The following is a 22526-nucleotide window of genomic DNA, read 5'->3' on the forward strand; positions in this document are numbered from 1 at the left end:
GTGTAACCATATGGCGTAACCAGCTACAAGGACGCACAGAATGCGCGCTGTGCGCGTCCATCCTTTCCCGCGCGCGCCATCTAATGATTGAATTTATCAAAATGAAGCTGCTCCTCAGTGCAGTTAAGAAGTGGATAATTTGTGGATCCTTCCCTCGGCCACCAACAATACTGTTTGAATAAACTATGGAGACTATTGAGGAGTTAACTGATGAGGATAATCTGACAAAGGGATTTGCAAAGACAGCAAAGCGGGGTCATGGCAGACAGGGAGATGCTACCAATACGTCAGACAGCGGTGAGGGGACAGAAGATACTTTTCCACTTGAAACTCGACCAATGCATACCCGGACAGCCATGGGTGATTATATAGTTCCTGAAGGGGGCAAACCGCTAACCCAGCATGCCTTTCCTAGTCCAGGTCCTGGACACTACTTGCCAAACCATGAACTCACGCAGCAAGCAGCACCTCAGTATTCCATAGTAGGACGAGGAAAATATGATGGCAAGCAGAAAGCTCCCGGTCCTGGAGACTACAACACGTCCGGAGATTTGATATGGAATGTCAAGTCTGTCACCTTGAAGGCCAAGGGAAAGATGATGATCACAGAAGAGGTGATAGATCCTGAGAACACTATCGGACCTGCCCATAATGTGCGTTACCTCAACACCGGCAAACATGCTCCGAAACCTAGCATCTCGTCACGACACCGACCGGAAGCGAACGTGGGACACCCCACCAATGCACTATCTGGAACAGCGACAAGTGGCCTTCCCACCCCAGGCCCCAATGCATACTCTCCGAAAATAACTGACAAAGGAAAGTGCAAATCATTTGGAATTCTCCACCGACATGGACGATCTGTCCAAGCCTCGTCGCTCGGCCCAGGTCCTGCGGCCTACAGCATCAGAGAAGAATCTACCAAGTCAGGGTATTCACTGGCAAAACGACTACGTGCAGATTGGCAGGTGTCTAACGGGTCGCCTGCTCCAAACTCTTACAATGTTGCCAGCAAGATTGGCAAAGGTTTGGCGATGTCAATCCGTAGCCGGCAGCCGTATGAACACAAAAGTTTTGGACCCAGCCCAAATTCGTACTTTCTCCGCGACTCTTTGAAGTATTCGGATGCTCCCTTCGCTACCATGACGTACAGACCGTTTGAATCTGATGAGGTTTCTACCCCCGGTCCGACTCACTATAACACTACAGATAAAACCATGAGGAAGGCCCCGGTGTACTCCTTCCGGGGCATCTGCAAATACCCAATCCCCCGCCTACTACCGGCCGAAGACACTCCTGGACCTGGGACGTACCTCCGACCTCGAACATTCACAGACAATTATGCCCCTGCACACTCCATGGGCAGGAGAACTAACCTTATCAGAGGCTCAGGGATCGAAGGACCCGGCCCAAACCATTACAACATCCGTGCCCTCCACAGACCTGATGGCAAGAGGGCGCCAAGTTTCACCATGGCTGGTAGGTGTGACCGTGCGGACAAGCGTATTGATGGCCCAGCACCGACGGCCTACACACCTAAGCTGGACACGGATTCAGGACCAAAGTACAGCATGACGGCCAGACGCAAGATGAAGCCAAGAAGTGAAGGTGCTGCTCCGAACTCATTCACCATCAAGACGAACCAAACTGTAAAGGGTCGGTTCAGCGGTCCGAAGGCAACGCTCAAAGGTCGAAACACACCTTTTGTATATCAAGGATATGCTTTCCAGAATTCTGTTCGTCTTCGGGACGCTTGATCGGAAAATATCTATGACTTTTGATTGGCATATGCCCACAATTCTATAAGGTAAACCATGGATCTACAAGGTCCGTTGGTATAGCCTATAGTTTGGACTGCTTTATTTGGATAGATGGAGCGTTGAAATTACCAGTAAATCCGAGACCTTTGAAACTAAAAAAGTAAAAATAAATATACACCGTAAGGAAATTTGACAGAATGACTTAAAACCACAGAAAATGAATAACATGAGGCCCATCCAGGCGAAACTGGGGATTTTCAAGTACGAAAGGAAAAGACATAATTATCATGTGGTCATGTGATTGGAAACAATGAATAAAGCGGAACATAGGATACTGATATTGTATTGATGCTTTATTTCAATCGGTATCAACACACGATTAATTGCTAGGTAACTTTGATTGTCGGTCATTGATGAAATCTTACGGAGTGTTCGAAAAACGACGCAGACGCTCTCTTGAACGTATAAAATCTATAGTCAAAACCCCTCATAAAAAACAGCCTTTGTCGAAAATCGGTGAATCAAAACAGCAGTGTCGCTCTGGACTTGTGTTTTTTTCACGACATATTTCATCTGCAATTTTCTTCAGCTCCGAATCTTCGGACGATCTGCTTTTCCGGTTCATCAATATTCGACAATGTCCTCTAAGCTGTCCATTGTGATTTGACCTGCACTTTCAAAGGAATTGATGCGTTGTAGAAAGCGTCTGCGAAGTGGTTACGAAGACTCCCTAATGATAGTAGTGTTACAGTCACACCAACAAAACCAACTCCAAAAAGACTGTTGAAATGCCATGCGAACTAATGTAATAGCTTTGATAGGTCTGACGTCAGTTCCGTTGGTCTGACTGTGGTATGATGCTTTAGCTCCAGTAACTCAGTAACCTGGGACTACAGGATGTACAGTTTAGTTCCAGTTTACAATCCCTGACTTCTTTTTAAAAAGGGTGAGGTGATAATCCTAAGTTTTATTTAAGTATTCCAATTTAATTTCATTTAAGCTCATCAGATTCTTTTGTGATTGGCTGAAGTTTGGCCACCTTGAACCCTAGAATCACCCCCTCGGAGAAGGTGAGAACTTAAGCCTGAAAAGTGAAGGACAGAAGATGGACCGACATATTAGACAACGAGAGCGATAGCATGGATAAAGAAAGTGAAAATGAAAGACAAAATGGAATTGCTTCCTCCATCTGGAAAAGTTAGATGAAATTATGTGATAGACAATAATCAAGGGGGTAATGATGAGAGTGAGCGAGAGAGGGAGAGAGTGGGAGAGGGAAGGGGAGATTTCCAAAGTGTGAGTTGTCTTGTGTCCTGTATGGGTTGCATATTGATATTCTGAGAGCAGAGTTAGTGAGAATGAAATACGATAATTCTTTTTTAAATAATTTAGTAAGTTTTTCGGTAAAAACATATAGGCCGGCCAGGTGGGGGTTTCATAAAGTTGTTCGTAAGTTAAGAGCGACTTTAAGAACGACTGGTGATCCTTTCTTGTGGTAAATGGTATATTCATTGGCGATGGTTTAGTGCGTAAGAAAGGTTCACCAGTCGTTCTTATCTTAATTACGAACAGCTTTATGAAACGGCCCCATGCAGGCGCGGATCCAGGGTGGGCGGGTTGATGCTCCCCAATTCCATTCGAACGCCTGTGCCCCCCATCTTCCCCAGTACATTGGCGCTAGAACATTCAGGGTCCCGACCCACAAAGCCTTATAGTAACAAATGCACAATTTCACAAGTTCATTATCAGCCAATCGAAATGATGGATTTCAGTAGTTGTAAACTGTTATTGGTAAATTTTCTATTACAAGAAGTTTTGAATAAGAAACGGTTACACGAAACTTTCGTCGTTAATTGAACCATTGTCCACATACAAGAGCTCGGCCTTCATGTGGTCTTGGCTGCCCGAGAAAGCAAAAGACCGTCTTATCTGAAACCGGGGTGAAATTTCTGGGTGTTCAGCATGCACCCGGGCTTGGCAATGACTTCATCCCTCTTCTAAAAAAAAAATCCTAAAAATACCCCACCATGTTTCCAGGTTCTTAAAGACAACACCAAAGAGTTGAACGATAATAAATATGCAATTTTCTGGCAATGCTTGAAATTCAACACAGGAGCCTAGACACGTCGTTCCGACGAATGAAGCGCTATATAAAAGCGGAATATTATTGTATTATTATGAAGGCTTTTTCATATCATACCAAAAAAAAAATAACCGACCGACCCCAATTCTTTCCCTCTACAAGCACCAAAATGGGTGACTAATTGGGACACCAGTGAATACTTTACGATGTTGATATTCCCACACCAATAGTGGGAGAGAATGAACATTACTATATGCCCCCGGTATATGCCACGATTTCGATTAACATGAAGGATAAGGTGAAAAGGTGATTTTTTTTTATAGTAAACATGCTGTCACTGAGACCTACATTTGGACTCGTCAGTTTACATGAAACTTTTTTAATCTTTAATTTGTATTGATAAGAAAACACAATTACAGACTTAACACAAAAAATACAAAGTATTTACATGAATACACAAAGCAGCCTAAACTATTATAACAAAAGATATAACAGGATTGTTGTAAACATTTAAATTAATTCATCATTTTTTTAAATGTAGAGGAAGCTGACTGGATATCTAGCTAAACTCTCGGGCGCACCTTCTTCTTCTTCTGTATCCTTCCTCCGCTGCACCGGCCAGCGTGCTCTCTCTCCCGGGCAAGTCCAGCGATGCGTCGGTGCAGGCACTAATCTGCGTTCCGCTGAGCGCGATGGCTCGGAGAAAAGTAGGTAATTCAACTCAAGTAACCGGACTTTGCAAGCTCAGCACATATATTTTTTTTATAAATTATTAAAAGTAGGATATAAAACAAATATATCAGGCGTTTCATTCGAAAGCATAGTGGGAATTATTAATCCTCGGTTGGACGGGCAAAACTACTATATTTCCCTCGGGGCTTCGCCCCTTGGGAAAAATAGTAATTGCCAGACCAACCTTGGATAAATAATTCCACTATACTTTCTCAAAGCCTGATATATTTGTTTATTATTTACGTCTCTACCAACCAACTCCTAATAATTTCACAATCTTTGAATACAAATCATATATTACGTAAACTTTGCACAATATATTAGACTACAGCATTGTACATGCGTGATGTGTCATTTCTGGCATTTTGCTGACTCAACAATATAGATACACATACATATTTTATATGTGATCAAGGGCGGAAATCTCTCCCCAAAGGTAGGGGGACCAGGGGCTGGAAAATTTGACAAACAGAAAAAAAACAAATGTAAGGTCATTTGACAAGCAAAAAAAACAAACAAACAAGGTTTTGACCCCAAAAGTAAGGTCATCTCGTCCAAAATACATGTTTTATTTCGATTTTCAATGATGTATTTCTTTTCATCATCAAAGACCAAAATAGTAGGGGGGACATTTGATATTGTGTCCCCCCTACTATTTTGGGTAGGGGGATGCGTCCCCCCTGGGATTTCCGCCCATGTGTGTGATAACCCGAAATTTCTCTCTCCCCCTTTTACCATCTTTCCTCTTATCTCTCTCCCTATCCTCCCTCTTCTCTCTCCCTCTCTCTCCATCTCCACTCTCTTAAAACTGCTACAATGAATGAAAATAAGACAATCATATATTGTAGATATTGATACCATGTATTTATTAAACATTTAGAACTACTGTACAGTAATTCATTTAGTCAGTTTTAGTTTACCATGATGTAATCCTAAGTGTAGGTTTATAAATATCAACCAAAATATACAAACATAATTTCTCTTACTTTTTATACAAAAATATAGGATGCATAATCTTCATATTCTAAGGCATTTTAACACACAAAATAAACAATACATTCTGTAATAGTACACTGTGGTAGTAGTAGTAGTGGTGGTGGTGGTGGTAGTAGTAGTAGTAGTAATAGTAGAAGTAGTAGTAGTAGTAGTAGTAGTAGTAGTAGTAGTAGTAGTAGTAGTAGTAGTAGTAGTAGTAGTAGTAGTAGGAGGAATAGTACTGCTGTACTTAGGGGTAACAAATACTAGTAATATTCAGCAAATATATGATTTCAGTCTATTCTCAACACTCTTTGACGTCTACATGTACCATTAAATTTTCCTTTATATATTCCTAAAATACATTAACCAATACCAAAGTGCAGCAGGTCATTTGCAACTTGGTTGTAATTGCTTTTCTTCATGACTGTCACAACCACCACCAATTTTCATGAACTACTGCAATGGATACATGTATAGCCTAGGACTTTGGATATCAATAATTACAAAATGCCGATATGGATCCTATTCATATGATTGGATGAAAGATGTCATGTGACCAATCATTAGTCTTGACACTAACTTTGGCCCATTGGCTTTACCAATAACTCCACAGAAACATGACATTAATTGACTGACTGAAAAGAAGAGTTTCAAAACAGGATTCATGGTACAGACCAAATGAGCAGGAAACTTGCTTTTGTAGAATAGATATGTTTTGTGAATCACAATACAAGTTTTTAATTATGGATTAAGCCTAAAAGGACTGGGGGGGGGGGGGGGCCTCAATGCTTTTCGCGATATTTCCAAAACATGATAATATAGCGCTGCAAATTCTACAATTTTTTTCTTTAAAGTCTCGCGCAACTTTTGAGACCAAATTTGCGATATACAGGTATAGCATCGCGACACCACAGGACTTTTTACAAGACAATGTCATGTCGAAAATGGCTAATTTTTATACTCTGTGTACAAAGTCTAATGGGAGATGAAATTCACAAAAAGGTGATTATTTTTTATTCTAATCGGTCTGGTTAATTAATTTAGGGTTTAAGTTAGTTGAGTTGTTTGTAATAATTTCCATTCTTTTCATTTCAAATCATCTTTCATGTATAATCTTGAAAACAATAATCATGCATTATTTGTATTTATGATTTGTGAAGTTAACCTCCAACAAGACACAGAAAAGGCAAGAAGTAGATAGCACCAGTCAAGTACGATGCACGATGTCAATTCTGACTTATTTCAGGGCAAGGGTACAACAGTCACAACCCTCCCCTAAAATAAACAGTATACAGTGGTGCTAAATAGTTAGTGAACCCAACCAGAAAATGAATATATTCAAAGTGTTCAAGTTATGCCATGCTTAAGATATATAGTTGTGAAGTCAGGTGATAAAATATTACATTCAGTAAAGTTTGTTTCTCTGGGCTCACCAAACACTGTAGTGTTTTTGTCTACATTCAACACTCGGCACAAAGGAGTGCATTTTATAGTGGGTTCACTAACTTTTCAGCACAACTCTATTCGTTTTAAGAGATGATTTTAGAAGCAAATAAAAAACTCCATATCATGGGAGTGTGTATATGAGTTGGGGTATGAGTGACTTTTGAAACTTCATTAGATAAGAAAACATTCCAGATACAAGAATGTAATGCCTGTTTTTTTTTTTTTAAGTTCAACACTACCTGTTAAGTGTTCACTATGTTCAGTGATATTTTTCATATATAAGGAGGAAAGAACTATTAAGGTTTTATTTCAAATGAAAACAAGAGAAAGCCCTACGTTTTCAGGGCTGTGACAACAAATATGGGTTTGAAAAAGCAGCTGAATTTGCAAAAGCTCCTCTACTTTTGTAAAGAGGAAACTAACAAAAATCTGAAAATAAAAGAAAATGCTGAAATCGGCTTTTAAATCTTAACTCTCATACCTTTGGGTATATAAACACTCCCCCAAACCATCTATATGTATCATTTCAGTTTACTGACTTCTTTACTTGCAAGACATCAACATACTTGTATATAATAATTTCCAATTCTAACACAGAAAACCCTGCTCACCTTGTACATAATGACATAATTTGTGCTTTGAGATTACAATACAATACAATACAATACAATACAATACAATACAATACAATGTACAAAAATTGATGAAAGACTTATTAATTGCCAATGTGCTAAAGGGAATCGATTAAATCAACTTGCAGGTTGATGTAAATTTCCCTCCCAATAAATCAAGTACTTGGACCTGTTTCACAGAGCACTTACGGTGACTTTGCGATTATGGTATTACCATGGTAACATGCTACAGCAGCCAATCACAATCAAGGTTTTGAAGGTGGTGGGTACAATCATAAAGTTATCATAAACTTAAGTAATATTAAATAGGCCCTCGTGTTAGTTAAGGGCTGCAGAACATTTTGAAAGGGGGGACGGGGGGGTTGACCATTTTTTGAACATTTCAACATTTTTATACACGTTCATTGACAAAAATTTAAAAAACCCCACCCCCACCGTTCTGCAGCCCCTGTTAGGAGAGCACATTACAAGCAATTGGATCCAGCTATTCCCATGGCCCCCAAACACCATGGTGTGATGCTGGGTTGGCTTTAACTGTCTGATCGGGAAACCTGACAGGTACTGATGTCTGGTAATACGCTTCTAACCGATCAACAAGCGCTGCAACGACCTACAGGAAATAAAAGTAGTAAAATGAATGATTAGTTAGAAGTTCAAAGTAGCCATCGGTTCTTACAATAATTATGGAAATGGTATAAATTACAAATTGGCTGTTATCGGGCAAAATAATGTATGTACGCACACTTGAAGAGATTATGAAAGGTTAAATAGCATTTTTACATTTTACAATACATTAATCAAAAGTTTAATAATTTCAATGTAATATCTATCCATTCATTCATTCATTCATTTATTTGTCTATGTCTGAATTATCATTCATTACTTTTTTTTACATTTATCAATATATTTATACATTCATCAGTTTATTTATTCATTTTTAAGTCTAATTTGAAGAAGGATGCCTGCATCTGTAGTTATCAAATGTTATTTTACCTCGGGATGTTGATCTGACAGGTCGTTCTTCTCATTAGGGTCAGCCGCTATGTTGAAAAGCCATGTCAATTTATGAGGAGGGTCCACTGGGGTATAGGCTTTCATATTCCATTCAGGGGGTGGAAACCAGCCGTTTCTTCCTAGAAACAAACAAGGCAAAAGCGATTTTGTGTCTCGCCAACTTATGAAAATAACCAGAAATATCGTGATTTGTGAGGGCACGCAACAGAATTGTATCAAACCTCATTGTGAAATAACTGGGATGGAATAACATTTGTCATAAGAGTCTTGCACGTAAACATTAATGCTGACCTCAAAATGAACTTTGACCTTACCATGTGACCTCCGAACACAATAATATGCAGGTCTCCTAAGTACACCTACAACCCAAGTTTGGTATAAAAGTGACTTACGGCTGCAGAGTTATGTGTCATAACATTGACCTAAAAATGACCTTTGGCCTTACCATGTGACCTTTGATTGTGCCATGACATTCAGGTCTCCTCAGTAGATCTACAACCCAAGTTTGGGTGAAAAATGACTTACGGTTGCGGAGTTAGGTGTTATAAGACTCTTGCATGTAAACGTTAACGTTGACCTGAAAATGACCTTTGACCCTACCATGTGAACTCCGACTGCAGCATAACATGCAGGTCCCCAAAGTACATCTACCATCCAAGTTTGGTTGAAACTTGACTTACGGGTGCGGAGTTATGTCTCATAATGTTTGTGACGGACGGACGACATTTGGATTCCTTCACCTCTGGTGGGCGAGCCAAAAGTGGAATTGATAATGTAACTTCTTAATCAAAATTTCTTGACAATGATACAAATATGCAACATTTAAATCAGCAATAATACAATGCTTCTAAGGGTGTGTTTATGCTTCAATTGCGAGGACAGAATCAGCGTTTTCAAACGTCGATTCAAAACACCGATCGTAAACGTGGTTCTGGGAGTGCTGTTTATGCTTAACTTTTCAGAGGCGAAATCACGATCTCCAGCTGGCTTCGCATCGTAGTTTTCGTTGAGCAGGAAAGCGAGGTCATATTGGGCGCGCCCTTTTTTTCGAAACTTTTTTTTTTTAGTGTTGTTATGGGGAAGGTACGTCGACTGTTACATAAACATCGAACAATTTCTGATAATTTAGTCATTGCATGGAGCTTCTTGATATAGCCATATAATTTCCACCATGGTGAGGATAATAGTAATAAAAAAAAAGAATATTAAGTATACAAAATAATAAAATATCTATTTGTTTATTCTACTGGGGCATCTGGCGATATTTCCTCATTATATCTAATGTTCCAGGTGTTTTTTTTTTTGGGGGGGTGTAAATCCCTCAACATTCATCGTGATGACAGATTGGAAGTACTTCACATGCAAAACAAGGGAGATGAAAGGTAATTCCGTGGAGGTAACATGCGACCATGGAGCAATGCGACTGTATATGCCCGCGGATTTTCATCTCGCCGGAAGAATGTACCAAATGACGTAATTTAAACACGTTTACGATCGTGGTTCTGTTTATACTTCCCAAGAAAGCCTGATTCTGGTCAAATGACGTTTACAAACGCACCTTTATGTGAGTTTACGATCGGCGTTTTGAAACAGCGTTTAAATGAAAGTAAGCATGGACGCAACCGTGTTTTGGACTAATCACGTTTGGAAACGCTGATTCTGGCCGGAAAAGTGGAAGCATAAACACGGCCTAAGTGCAACATTAATTACCCCAGCTTTAGTCCAGCTACCCTGATGGTACCTAGATGTTGGTACATTCAAGGAATTCTTTTTACAGTCCGACCTCTTATCCGGCCACGTTGGGACCAGCACCAATCCGGATAAGGGACTTATCCGGATCTGGGAGACCCAATATCAAATACACACAGCTGCCTCCCCAAACGGCGGTAGCTACACGTAATCTATTGTAGTGGGCATACAGACAGTATTCACTGCAGTGTCAGTGCAAATTATAGGCGGTATTTTTACAGAAATGAAATCGATCGATGGCCAAAACTCTTGGATAATTTACCTGCTAAAATGATTGAGGTATACATCGAGCATACCTCGAAAGAAGAGAATGACTCGATGAAACTAAGTTTTACAATTAGATCATCGCGGCGGGTATCGCAGCTTTGCAATGTCAGCCATTGTTATAGCGAGTGTAGGCTCAAACATGATAGATGCATACCTGCCAACCTTTGATAATAAAAAATCAGTATCAAAGCTACGACGGCACCGAGCGGGTGTCCGGCCCGCTCCAACGGTAAGGACTCTTTGCATTTACACCATGTAAAAGTAGCATTTCCCTACACCTTTTAAAGCAAATTTACCCTCATTACCACACCAGAGGATGACCTACATGTAGTCGACCTTAATTTATCAATTAAAAATTTAGAAAAGGTATTTAAAATATCACTTTTGTGACAAAAACCCACCTAATTTCATTCAGGTGTGATTTGTTTTCATCTAAATCTGTAAGGAATAATTTTTCTTGTTCACCAGATCTCTCAAAAACTTTAATTTTAACATATTTTTGTGAGGCCCTCTATTGGTGGAAAAAGATTGATGCAGATTCTCTTTTCAATTAGAAAAAAAATTATTTCAAGAATTCAATTGAATTTTGGGCCAGGGCATATTTTTTATGATAAATTTAGATTTAAGTTAGCCCTACTTTATTAAAAATTGATGCGCCAAAAAATCAAACATCTATTTATCCAACCTACATCATCAATGCAATCATGCATCAAGTCAAGAGGAAATAAGCCAAACATTGACAATCTTATTTCACCACACAGGGGTTACTGACCGAGGACAAGGTTCTATCATAAACTACAATGGATAAGTGTTTGTTGGTATAAGAAAGCAGATTTTCAACCATGATAAAAACGGAGCTGAAACTAACGGCTGCATGCGCCCGACCCGCACCCACCACAGCACTTGCGGTGCGCCGGCGAGACGGGAAGGCTGAGGCGCAGCAACTCGGCGGGCGCCGGGAGTTTAGGCAAGCGAAGCAAGTAGATTTGGTGTTTGACTTCGAAGGCTAAATTGAGATCAAGAGTTGAAAATCTCCTTTCTTCCTCGAAAATTTGACAATTATTTGAGAAAATAAAGTACAGATCAATGTTAAAATTGCGTTGGGATAGATCTAAAAGTTAGAGTAACTGCGTCGGTGTGCAGCCATTACTTCAGCGCAGCCCAGCAGACAAGCAATATACCACTGAAATCACCAACACACTCTAGACATGTACACTACACATTCTCTAACTCACTCCCACACTACAAAATCATCCGGCGACATGGGCAATACTTCAAATAAAGTGATTTCTTCTTACCTAAATCACCACATTTCGCATAAAAAATATCACCATCGGTGATTCTTAACATCGTAGTTAGGAAACAAGGGGTCTAAAAAAGTGAAATTTTTACAGTTTTTCCGATGTTCGTGGATTGTGAAAACATGTCCTCACTAAAAACTGGCACTTTCGCGAGCCGATATCAGCCGCCATTTTTTTCCGGAAGTCAACGATAACATCGAAGAATAGCGTGTACGCTCGTTATTTTCACATGCATTTGCAATGGAACTGGGCACTTAGCAGTGTTTGCGCGCCGTTTACTGTGTATTTGCGTAGCCGTGTGCTCCAGTCGTTTATGCGTTAGTCGCATCTTACAGCCGTGCATGCGTTAGTCGCATCATACAGCCGTTTCAATAATTTCAACACTAAATTGATTACCGGGTAACCCAAAAATCGGAATTTTGGTTTTAAAATTCGGAATTCGGAATGGAGGTCCAAAAATCGGTATAATTCCGCCAAAATCGGAATGGTTGGCAGGTATGTAGATGGCGCTGTCCGTATTGAGGCCTAGCGCTAGCTAGCGAGACGTGTTCTTTCCCCGAGAAATAAAAAGAGAACGTGATGAAATGTTTGCGCTGCGCCCTGATTTACTGGAAAAATATCCTGTCTTAAGCTCTTTCTGTGATTTGGGCGAGATATTTTCATGAAAAATAATGTTTTTGTAGATGGACTATATTGGAAAATATATGTAATCAAAGTGAGTGTGTGTAGGATTGAGTTAAGATTGAAATCTCATAAACCCACGTACTAGATTGAATTTGAAAAAAAAAAAAAATCTCGGCAAGTGTGCGTCCGGATAACAGAGATATCCGGATAAGGGGAGGCCGGATAAGAGAGGTCGGACTGTATTTCATTCTTTAGACCATGAAGTATAATCAAAATTCAAGCTTCTTATTCTATGCGTCTATTCATGAAAACTAGTTCAAAACATTGGCAAAATAACAAGGAAAAAATGAGATTGATTGAATCTGTTTGTTATTTGCGATTGGGCACAAGATGGCGCATTTCGAATCTACATGCAAAGCGTAAGACTAAGAGCATCTACCTGGTAAGCCAGTAAGGAGCTTCCAATCCCCCATTCGGATGGCCGCTCTCATAGTCGTTGAGAAGTTTGCTGCCATCTTGGGGTAAACGCCGGACAGTGGATAGATCAGGCTCGTTTCTTCATCAATGCCGTAGCCCATGGCATGGTCAGCCCGGATCAAGGGGTCAATGTTGTGAAGGAGTTCTTTCCTAGGGGAAGGTCCTCCCTTCCTGGAGAAAAAAAAGTAAAAGTAAGTGGGGTGAGAGATGAGTAATCTTTCATTTTGATTATCCTCTCCTCATTTTCCCTTCTCTTCTTCTTCTCTTTGTCCTTCTCCTTCTTGATCTTTGTCTTGAAGAAATATTGAATTGAAGATATTGATTCTAAATTTCTGTGGTGCCATAATTATACCTATTTATTTCAGTGTTCTAAGAAACTGTCATCATCCTGAGAGGTATTTTGACAAAAAACATTATTCAGTCATTTTCTTTACATTACCCCAGGAATTTGTAGCCATATTGATCTCAGACTTCCAACTTACGTGATAGAGTCCCACAAGTTATAGCTGTCAAGAGCCAGGCCGGCTGTGCTCCCCCCGGCGACACCCTCTATAAGCGTTGGGAACCAGTCACTGATGTGCATTAAGTCTTTGTTGACAGTGCCTTGCATTCCTGCAGGTATCATCGGTCCTGTGATGAACCCAGTGCCATGGACACCACCCTCCCAGAGACTGTTCTTGGTTCCCCTCAGGGGCCAGTTGATACCGGCTGCACCTGGGTCTCCACCATTATCTGAAAACAAAAAGAAAAGGATGGAATGTTGAAGACTTTTTGGAGAAGTTTGAATAATGCACTAGGGCTATTCCACGGTTACCCACGTTACATTTGGAGACACCTTGACTCATACTTGGAGCTGTAACTCCATTATTATTAATAGGAACTAAACATCTCTTTATCACAACAAAGTACACAGTCTGACTATCATTTGTATAATTTCTTTATGCTCCTGGCAAATCTTTGAAATGTGTCGGTTACTCATGTTACATGATTTGGACATGCATAAAATGAAAAGTGGACATAAGTGAAAAGTGTCCTCATACAAGGCTTTTATGAAAGTTCATTATATCCATTTCAAAGAAGTATATTAGGGAGACAAATTTGTATATAATTAAAAAAATAAAGAACACATGGTTTTTACTAGGGGTGCAGATAAAGTGGTTACTCACGTTACGGTTCAGATGGGCTATACAGTACAAAGACACATTGAGCTCGTCCACCAACCTATGGAATTGCCCACTAGGACATTTCCATGACTTTAGATTGAATGCTCGACCTGAAAAAATATCTTGGAAGCATCTTTGGGAAACACCCACTGGGTACGTAATTCAGAAGTTACACATGACTTTGCACCCGCAAAGTCATGACAAAAGAATTGCTCAACAACATAACTCTGTGTATATCGGAACTGTAACTTATTTCATGAGTGCCCATAGTGGTGGGAATAGGTCCATGCCAAGAGGGTAGAAAACAAACACTGTTTGTTGAAAATATCAACAGCACAATTCATTTTCTGCGGGTGGAAGTATTGTGAATTATTATGCAATTTTATCTACTAAGTAGATGTACTAAGGATTTATAAATACAGCCCCTGATCATTCCACTAGTCTTAGATAAGAGAATTATTGTCCTGTCTTCCCCATCAACATCCTTATCCTCATCATCACCACCCATCATCATCATCATCATCATCATCATCATCATAACCACCGATCATCATCATCATAACCATCGATCATCATCATCACCACCGATCATCATCGTCATCATCATCACCACCATCATCATCATTGGCGTCATCATAGTCATCATCATTTTGATCATCAACATCATCTACCATCATAGTCATCAACATCCTACTCATTGTTCACCATCATCTAGATTCATCATCATCACTATCATCTTCACCACCATCATAATCATGATCACAATCATCATAAACATCATCATCATCGTCACTATCACCATCATCATCACTAAAACACTAACCTGTTGTAAACACAAGAACAGTATCTTCCCAAAGTCCAGCCTCTTTCAAGGAGTCTACGATCTTCCCAACGGCTTCATCCATCGTGGCTACCATACCTGCATATGTCTCCCTGTTTGCATTGTTGAAATGAGCATACGGTTTCTTGTACTTATCAGGGACCTGCAAGGGCCCATGGACAGACTGAAGCGGTAGGTACAGGAAAAGAGGCTGTAAAAGATAAATCAGGAAAGTTTTACCCCTAAAACTTCCATATATCTTCATCATGGCAAAAAAAAACTCCAAAGTTCAACAATCAAATTTTTCTTCTTTCGATTTAGTTGATCCAACCTCTGAGCAAATGTTTACAATGATTGTATTTGTACTTTATACCACATGTATGATAAGGGTCTTGGGGGTGAGTTTAAAAAGGGATAATAGTTGCTCAGCTCTTTACATATCAGGTACACATGCAATTTCCATAAAATGACCTATGACCATTTCCATTTCTCTTCTTCACTTTAATAATGACTGCAAAGTCCAAAACCTAACAGATCGACTGGCAACTAACATTGGTCATAGCAATGAAGTTCATGAAAATTGCTCAACTTTGACTTTCACCATTCCACCTACACTGTTTAATACTGGATCTACATCTACATTGTAATCTACAGTGTAATCCATTCATCAATTCTTGAGCGTTCACAAGTTAAGATTGGCGGAAGGGTAGATGAACAGCCAAAACGTGTAATAGAAAAAATAAAATTAAGAGGTTTAAACTAGGAGAGGGGGTACCAGATCACGGATTCCACACACTTCTTGTATAATCATTCAAGCATGAAACCTTTGTAAAAAGTATGCACCTATTGATGGCCCTTCCTCGGTATACGCACAGAAATAAGCACAATTGAGTAAAGGAAATATGCAAATTTGCAAGTTCAAAACCTCTTTTGTGAATTTTGGCCTATGTCTGTCACATATCCCCCGAGTCAAGGCATGACAAAACGCAGTACCTGATTTGGATTATGCTGCTGTATCACCCTCTGGGCTCTTTCAGTGAAAACAAACTGTGAGTAGTTTCCTGTGTACTCCCACGCGACACGGTTGTTGTCCCAATAGTCAATACCAAGCCAGTGATCTCCTGCTTCAAACCAAGGGAATGGCCCGGAACGGAAGTGGGTCCAGTAGTCTTGACAACCACTCAAGTAACCTGTACAGAGCAATCCATTAAAAAAAAAAAAAAAATATTGTGTATGGAGTGAATTACAGATATTAATTACCTCAGGATAAAATGTAAACCAAACCTTGTATAAAAGGAGCAAACAATTAATGACATGGCTGCAGTAAGAAATTCCATTTATTACTATTAACACATAAAAGAATGTAATCAAATAGATGTAGAATGATTGGGTCAAAGACAGCATTATTCTTTTTTAATAATAATAATAATAATAATATAGAGTATTTCTAAAGCGCCAAATCCACATTGATTATGTGCTCAAGGCGCTGAAAATATACTTGGTATATTATTACCCCGGCTGTAGCTGAGCGGCCATATAGGCGCTAAAGCATTCAAGGAATAAATCCTACCGGGTACCCATTCACCTCACCTGGGTCGAGTGCAGCACAGTCATTTTTTACATGCTGCAACTTCCCCCTTATCATTCTGAAACGGTCTTGCACGCTGAGGAACTTACCAAATGAAGAATCAAAGCCACGTTGGAGAGGCATGCATTCATTCTTGTAGAAGCCCAGATGCCACTTTCCCACCAGGTGTGTGGCATAGCCAGTCTCCTTAAGCTTCTGGGGTAGTGTCGTCTCATTGAGGGGTAGGCAGTTGGGTTGAGGAGCGATGATGACAAAATGCTGAAGACCTGTATGGATCTGAGTAAATGTGAGGGATTGATCAATAACTTCAGTCTTGATATTTTCTTCACAATGCTACTTTATTCTGTCTAATGATGCAATTTCTAGGGGTAAACATGAAAATCATGAAATGACATTTCATTAGAATTTCACCTGAGTGTACTGGCTTCACGGTACACAATGTATTCTCTCATGGACATACATTGTATGTTGGTCCTGAAAATGACCACCCAAACTTCATGTTTTGACAAGGGTGTTCTTGTCTTCAGGAGAATGAATATTACCTTCTAAGTGCATTATTACTGAAGTGTAGCATATAAATGTAAACCAGACATGCATAGAGTGTCCCATATTAAAGTTTTGAAAACCTGATTATACTGTACTCCCTACCACCCCCCCCCAAAAAAAAAAATATATATGGCAAAGTGCGCTACACAATGAGTATAAAAATATTTTAAGTATGATGTGCCAGGCCAGTATCACTTTTAAATTGGAAGGTAGCACACAATGATAAAAGAAAGTGCAGAGGGTTTATACCTGGTATCTACCAGTCATCAACTGACTCCTGCTCGGTGAACAGATGGGCTGGACATAGTAGTTTTCCAGCTTGACCCCTTGGCTGGCCAGTTGGTCCAAGATAGGTGTCTTGATTGTAGAATTGTGATATCCGATGTCAAACCATCCATAGTCATCAGCCACGATGAAAACAATGTGAGGGGGCTTGCCTGCCGCACCTTTAATCAAGCTGGTGGATATCAGAACAGCAATGAAAAGAGCCTCCACCAGCATATGCCATTGGTTAGCCTTAGGCATTTTCATTTCCTATAAAAATAGAAATCAATAAATTGATATAATTAGTATAACAAGTGGAATGCCTCTGGCCGTCTCACCTGCATCACGCGATTCAATATAGCAGCAGTGCTGATTTTGAAAACTACTATAACTCGCACAAGATGTTCAGTGATACTTGGTTACTCGTATTTCCACGTTTTATGAATTAGACCAATACACTTAGAGATATGATGGCAATTCAACAAATACCCCCAACGTGGCCAAAGTTCTTTGACCTTAAATGACCTTTGACCTTGATCATGTGACCTGAAACTCGCACAGGATGTTCAGTGATACTTGATTACTCTTATGTCCAAGTTTTATGAACTAGACCAACACACTTTCAAATTTATGGCTGTAATTCAACAAATACCCCAATTTGGCCAAAGTTCATTGACCCTAAATGACCTTTGACCTTGATCATGTGACCTGAAACTTGCACAGGATGTTCAGTAATACTTGATTACTATTATGTCCAAGTTTCATGAATCAGATCCATAAACTTTCAAAGTTATGATGGTAATTCAACAGATACCCCCAATTCGGCCAAAGTTCATTGACCCTAAATGACCTTTGACCTTGGTCATGTGTCGTGAAATTCATGCAGGATGTTCAGTGATACTTGATTAACCTTATGTATAAGTTTCATGAACTAGGTCCATATATTTTCTAATTTATGATGACATTTCAAAAACTTAACCTTAGGTTAAGATTTTGATGTTGATTCCCCCAACATGGTCTAAGTTCATTGAGGTGGTAAGCTGATTATATTCACTATTATTTCTTCTTTATTGCACTCTTTTCTCCCATCAAAAGCTGGAATTATGCAGTAAACGAGGAGGGTGTGCTACCCTTTCTCCGTAGACGCTGTAGTTAAGCATCGGTCGAATTTCCACCTTTTCGAGCCCAATGGCCGTCATCGGACTATTGACAGAAGGGATACCGTTGAGCCAGACGAAGTCTCAGCGGAGCATACCCCTGACAGAAATAGACCCATTTATTGGTCTATATCATACCAAGACCGACATACTTAGCTCTATTTCTGTCAGCGATATGCTCCAAAATTCATGTTTTTGCGTAACAGACAATTTATAATTTTTTAACATCTCCGGCTCTGCATCTTTGATCAAACCGACACAAAACCTTGTCTACCCGTCCCCTTCTCTCTCTCTGATTTCTTTTGCTTCCTTTTTTTATTTTCCTCTTTGTCTTTGCCCTTTTCTCTCTTTTTTTTCTTTCTCTTCTCTCCCTTTTTTTCTTTCCTCAACAACAATTCTTTCCTCTTTCCCCCTTCTTTTTTCCTCTCGCCCCTTTTCTTCATTTTTCCCGACGGCAGCGTAGATTTTTTCACAATATTCAAATTAGTTGGGGGGGGGGCACCTCCTTTAGCGAAGGGCCCTGGTTAGAGACAGGGTCGAGTTGTCCCTGATCCGCCCGGGAAGCGTCGCGCCTCGGAAGCCTTATCGTTGTAGCGCAGGCCCTATACCGCCCGGTTATCACCAACATCGATTTGAATACATGGGCATGCACGAAAGTATTTTCTAACTCCTCTCTCTGGCGCTAGCTGGCTAGCAAGTTTTGTTTTTAATTAATACGCTAAGTCGTAGATATTTTACATGGTGACCCATTTTTTATTCAAATACTCACATTTACCGTGCCTCGATCAAGAACAGCAAATTAACATGCATTGAGGTGGACAATGTTAAAAAGCAAAATTACAGCAGGCCGAACCAGGACAGGTAAAGTAAATTTGATCGATCATGTGATCTTGTTTATGAAAGTGTCATGTGACTTTTTTACGAAAGTGACGTCATCACACTGCGATGAATGTGGGTTCTATACATAGAGTTGGATAAAGCGCTTTGTCCAACTCTACACTGGCGTACCTAGGATTTTCCAGGATTTTCGTCAGGGGGGCAAAAAGGTCTTTCAAGCTCGTCTGGGGGGCAGGGATACATGCATGGGTGGTGGCTCGTCAGGGGGGGGGGGGGGCAGACTGCCCCTCTGCCCCCCGTAGGTGGTTCTATATAAACTTTTGTAAAAAATTTGCTTGGGTTTTTGGTTTAAATTATGGCTGACTGATTGATTGATTCAATTATTCAATTATTTCATTGGTCAATAAAAACTAAACGCTTCTTGGAGTATTTCGGAGGAAGATCATACCAAGTACCAAGTAATGTATAGGCCTATGCTAGACCAGTCATTCTCAATTACTTTTGTTGAAGCTTCACATTTCTTGTTGAGAATCTGTACTGCTCCACTGCGCTAACGAGCGAAATATTGCTGAGGGGCCCCTGGTGGACTCGAGGGGGCGGAGCCCCTTGAAGCTTCGGAATATGTCGCTTTTTAAATGGCCAAGAGGGGATCTAATTAATATCAATACAAGAAACACAAATGCAAACAAACTACACAATTTATTATTTTTCAAATGATAAGTGACTTTTCACAACATACCAGTGATACCGCTAGTTCACGAGTGCATGCACACATATCTCAGCAGGAAATACCTTGCAGCATTTCTCTTTCACAACCTTGGATTTTAAATAATCGGATTCGGAAACAAAGTTTATGATTTCCAATATGTCTAAAACTCCGTACTTCTGTGAAAATTATTTGATGGTTAAAACTTACCCGGATAAAACAGGGAAGTGAAGTTGCGCGACAGCTGAGGTCACGTTTTTCCCCCCTTTTAAGTTTAATTTTCCCCGTTTTGGGTGCATTTCAGGCAAAACGGAATAATAATCTTTATTTTGGTACAGTTCTTTTTGTATATTTTTATGAAATAAAGACAAAAATCGATGAGCCCCGACGGGGGGATTTTGCATTGTTAACCCCCTAATGGTGGCTGCACAATAGCGAGCCGTCTGTGTACGAGGAGAAATTAAAAAAAAAAAATGTTACAAAAACTCCTCGAAACAGACGGCTGCCAGCTGTCTATGACTATAATGTATATGAATACAAATAAATTTGGTTTCCAATGGCTTTAACAATAAATACACAAGATGAATAATTAAACGCAATAATATTGAAAACTGTACGTACGTAAACATACAAAATAAATTATTAATAAATAACTTTCTGCTAAAAATTCATAATACATGTGCATGATGATACAAGGTCTTTATGCTGCTATAACGCACCCCTCCCCAATCCTAGTATACTCGGAATAATCATTAAAGTTCTAAAAACAAATAAATATAGTAGCAGACTCGACATAAAAATGATACTTGTACAAGATAATGGTGAAAGTATTAAATTTGGAGAAAGGAAGAGGACACAGAGGAAGAGAACAGAGAAGTAAAAGAAGAGAAATACGAAGAAGAAGAAGACGAAGAAGAAGACGAAGAAGAAGAAGAGGAAGAAGAAGAAGAAGAAGAAGAAGGGAAGAAGAAGATCAAAGAGGAGACGAAAGAGGATCATCGAGGAGGAAGAAGAATAAGGAGAGAAATTAGAAGAAGGAAGAAAAAGAAGAAGAGGATATTATCGTGTTACATTTCGGAGTTGTCGAGTTCGGAATAAAGGTGAGACGGTTGCGGGAGGACAGCCGTAAAGACCAGTTCCTCGTTACATCATGGACAATTTTGGTCAAATGACCTTTCATTTCTTTCATTATGATAGGCAGATTTCAAAGCAAGATATAATATATGCATGCCTTACATAGCAGGATGAAGAAATTGATTGTGACTAGAATAGCACACCAATGAACACTCCATGAAGGTATTTGTTGCATTTCTACATTGAATGCATAATGCTGTACAATGTACTTGGCAAACTGTGAAATACCAATCGTTCGTGGATGTATTTTTGTTCTTTGTGGATGTAAATGAAAAACACAATTCAAAAGAATGAATAATCAAGACACCAAAGTTGGTGCTTATCTCATTAAATTTTAAACCACCATGTCACCTTAGTACCAATGACCTTCCTCTGATCAGCGCAGAATTTTCTGATCATGCGCAGAATGGAACTACGAACTGGCTTATTCCAGAACATTTAAACCTGTATAATCATTTCGGGGATGAGAACTATCAGTATCTGCCATTATGGTCCTGACTTTGTTGCGTTCTTCAAACGGTCACGCCTGGACATGTGGACAGAGAACAGTTCTATTCCTATCACCCTTTCCGCAACTAGTCGAGTGCGATCTATTCTGCGTTTTTGCTCATTTGACTTAATTACCGAAAGTATCAGGTTGAATTTTACTACACTTTTGATGACTGACTGATGATAATGATGAAAATTAAAATATTTCACATTTAAAATAATGAAATATAAATGAAATAGTTCATGGGTGACATCAATAATAGCCCATTTGCATACCAGCTAGTCAGGTGAAACTGAACGAAACAAGCAGGGATTATACAGCCTACCATTTTTAAGCTTATAACAACGCGGCAGTGGGTACTGACCTTAAGGACGTTCCACAGTTATGTTTGTGCGCATTATGATCTGCGCATAGTTTACACTCTGCGCGCTGACGTCACAATGGATGAACAGGTGATTAACTATAGCTGTGGGTAAAATCTGATTTTTCTCATCTTCTGCACTTTAAATGCAGATCCGATACGTTATTTCATGAAGCTAAAAAATGGAATTATTGCATGGACCATTCAAAAAAATATTATCTACAATTTCAAAATACTTTACTCTGCAGTGCTGCCAAGAATCACGAATATTACCCCGAGTTTGAATAAATGGTAGAGTGGTTTTGATTTTTTCTTCACATAGATACCAAGCATTCGGTGCATTTTTGGTGTTTTAAAAAGCACATTTGCTCTAATAAAAATGCTGATAGTTTAAAAA

The 22526-nt window shown here is 39.6% G+C and overlaps 2 protein-coding genes across 2 annotated transcripts; one reads left to right on the forward strand and one right to left on the reverse strand.

Annotated features, from left to right (window-relative positions):
- The first annotated feature begins 185 nt into the window (after positions 1 to 185).
- On the forward strand, positions 186 to 1757 carry LOC129281836 (sperm-tail PG-rich repeat-containing protein 2-like). Its single transcript, XM_054917760.2, has one exon. It carries the CDS (start codon positions 186 to 188, stop codon positions 1755 to 1757), a length of 1572 nt encoding a protein of 523 aa, XP_054773735.2.
- A 3658-nt stretch (positions 1758 to 5415) lies between these two features.
- LOC129281982 (arylsulfatase B-like) lies at positions 5416 to 19508 on the reverse strand. Its single transcript, XM_054917912.2, has 9 exons — positions 19371 to 19508; positions 17430 to 17714; positions 16724 to 16910; positions 16040 to 16236; positions 15050 to 15257; positions 13546 to 13795; positions 13026 to 13234; positions 8625 to 8764; positions 5416 to 8241 (listed from the first exon to the last, which is right to left on the reverse strand). Exons 2-9 carry the CDS (start codon positions 17709 to 17711, stop codon positions 8116 to 8118), a joined length of 1599 nt encoding a protein of 532 aa, XP_054773887.2. The 5' UTR covers positions 17712 to 17714; positions 19371 to 19508; the 3' UTR covers positions 5416 to 8115.
- Between the last annotated feature and the right edge of the window lie 3018 nt (positions 19509 to 22526).

The sequence above is a fragment of the Lytechinus pictus genome, chromosome 18 (genome assembly GCF_037042905.1).
Source record: "Lytechinus pictus isolate F3 Inbred chromosome 18, Lp3.0, whole genome shotgun sequence".
In the NCBI taxonomy this organism is placed as follows: domain Eukaryota; kingdom Metazoa; phylum Echinodermata; class Echinoidea; order Temnopleuroida; family Toxopneustidae; genus Lytechinus; species Lytechinus pictus.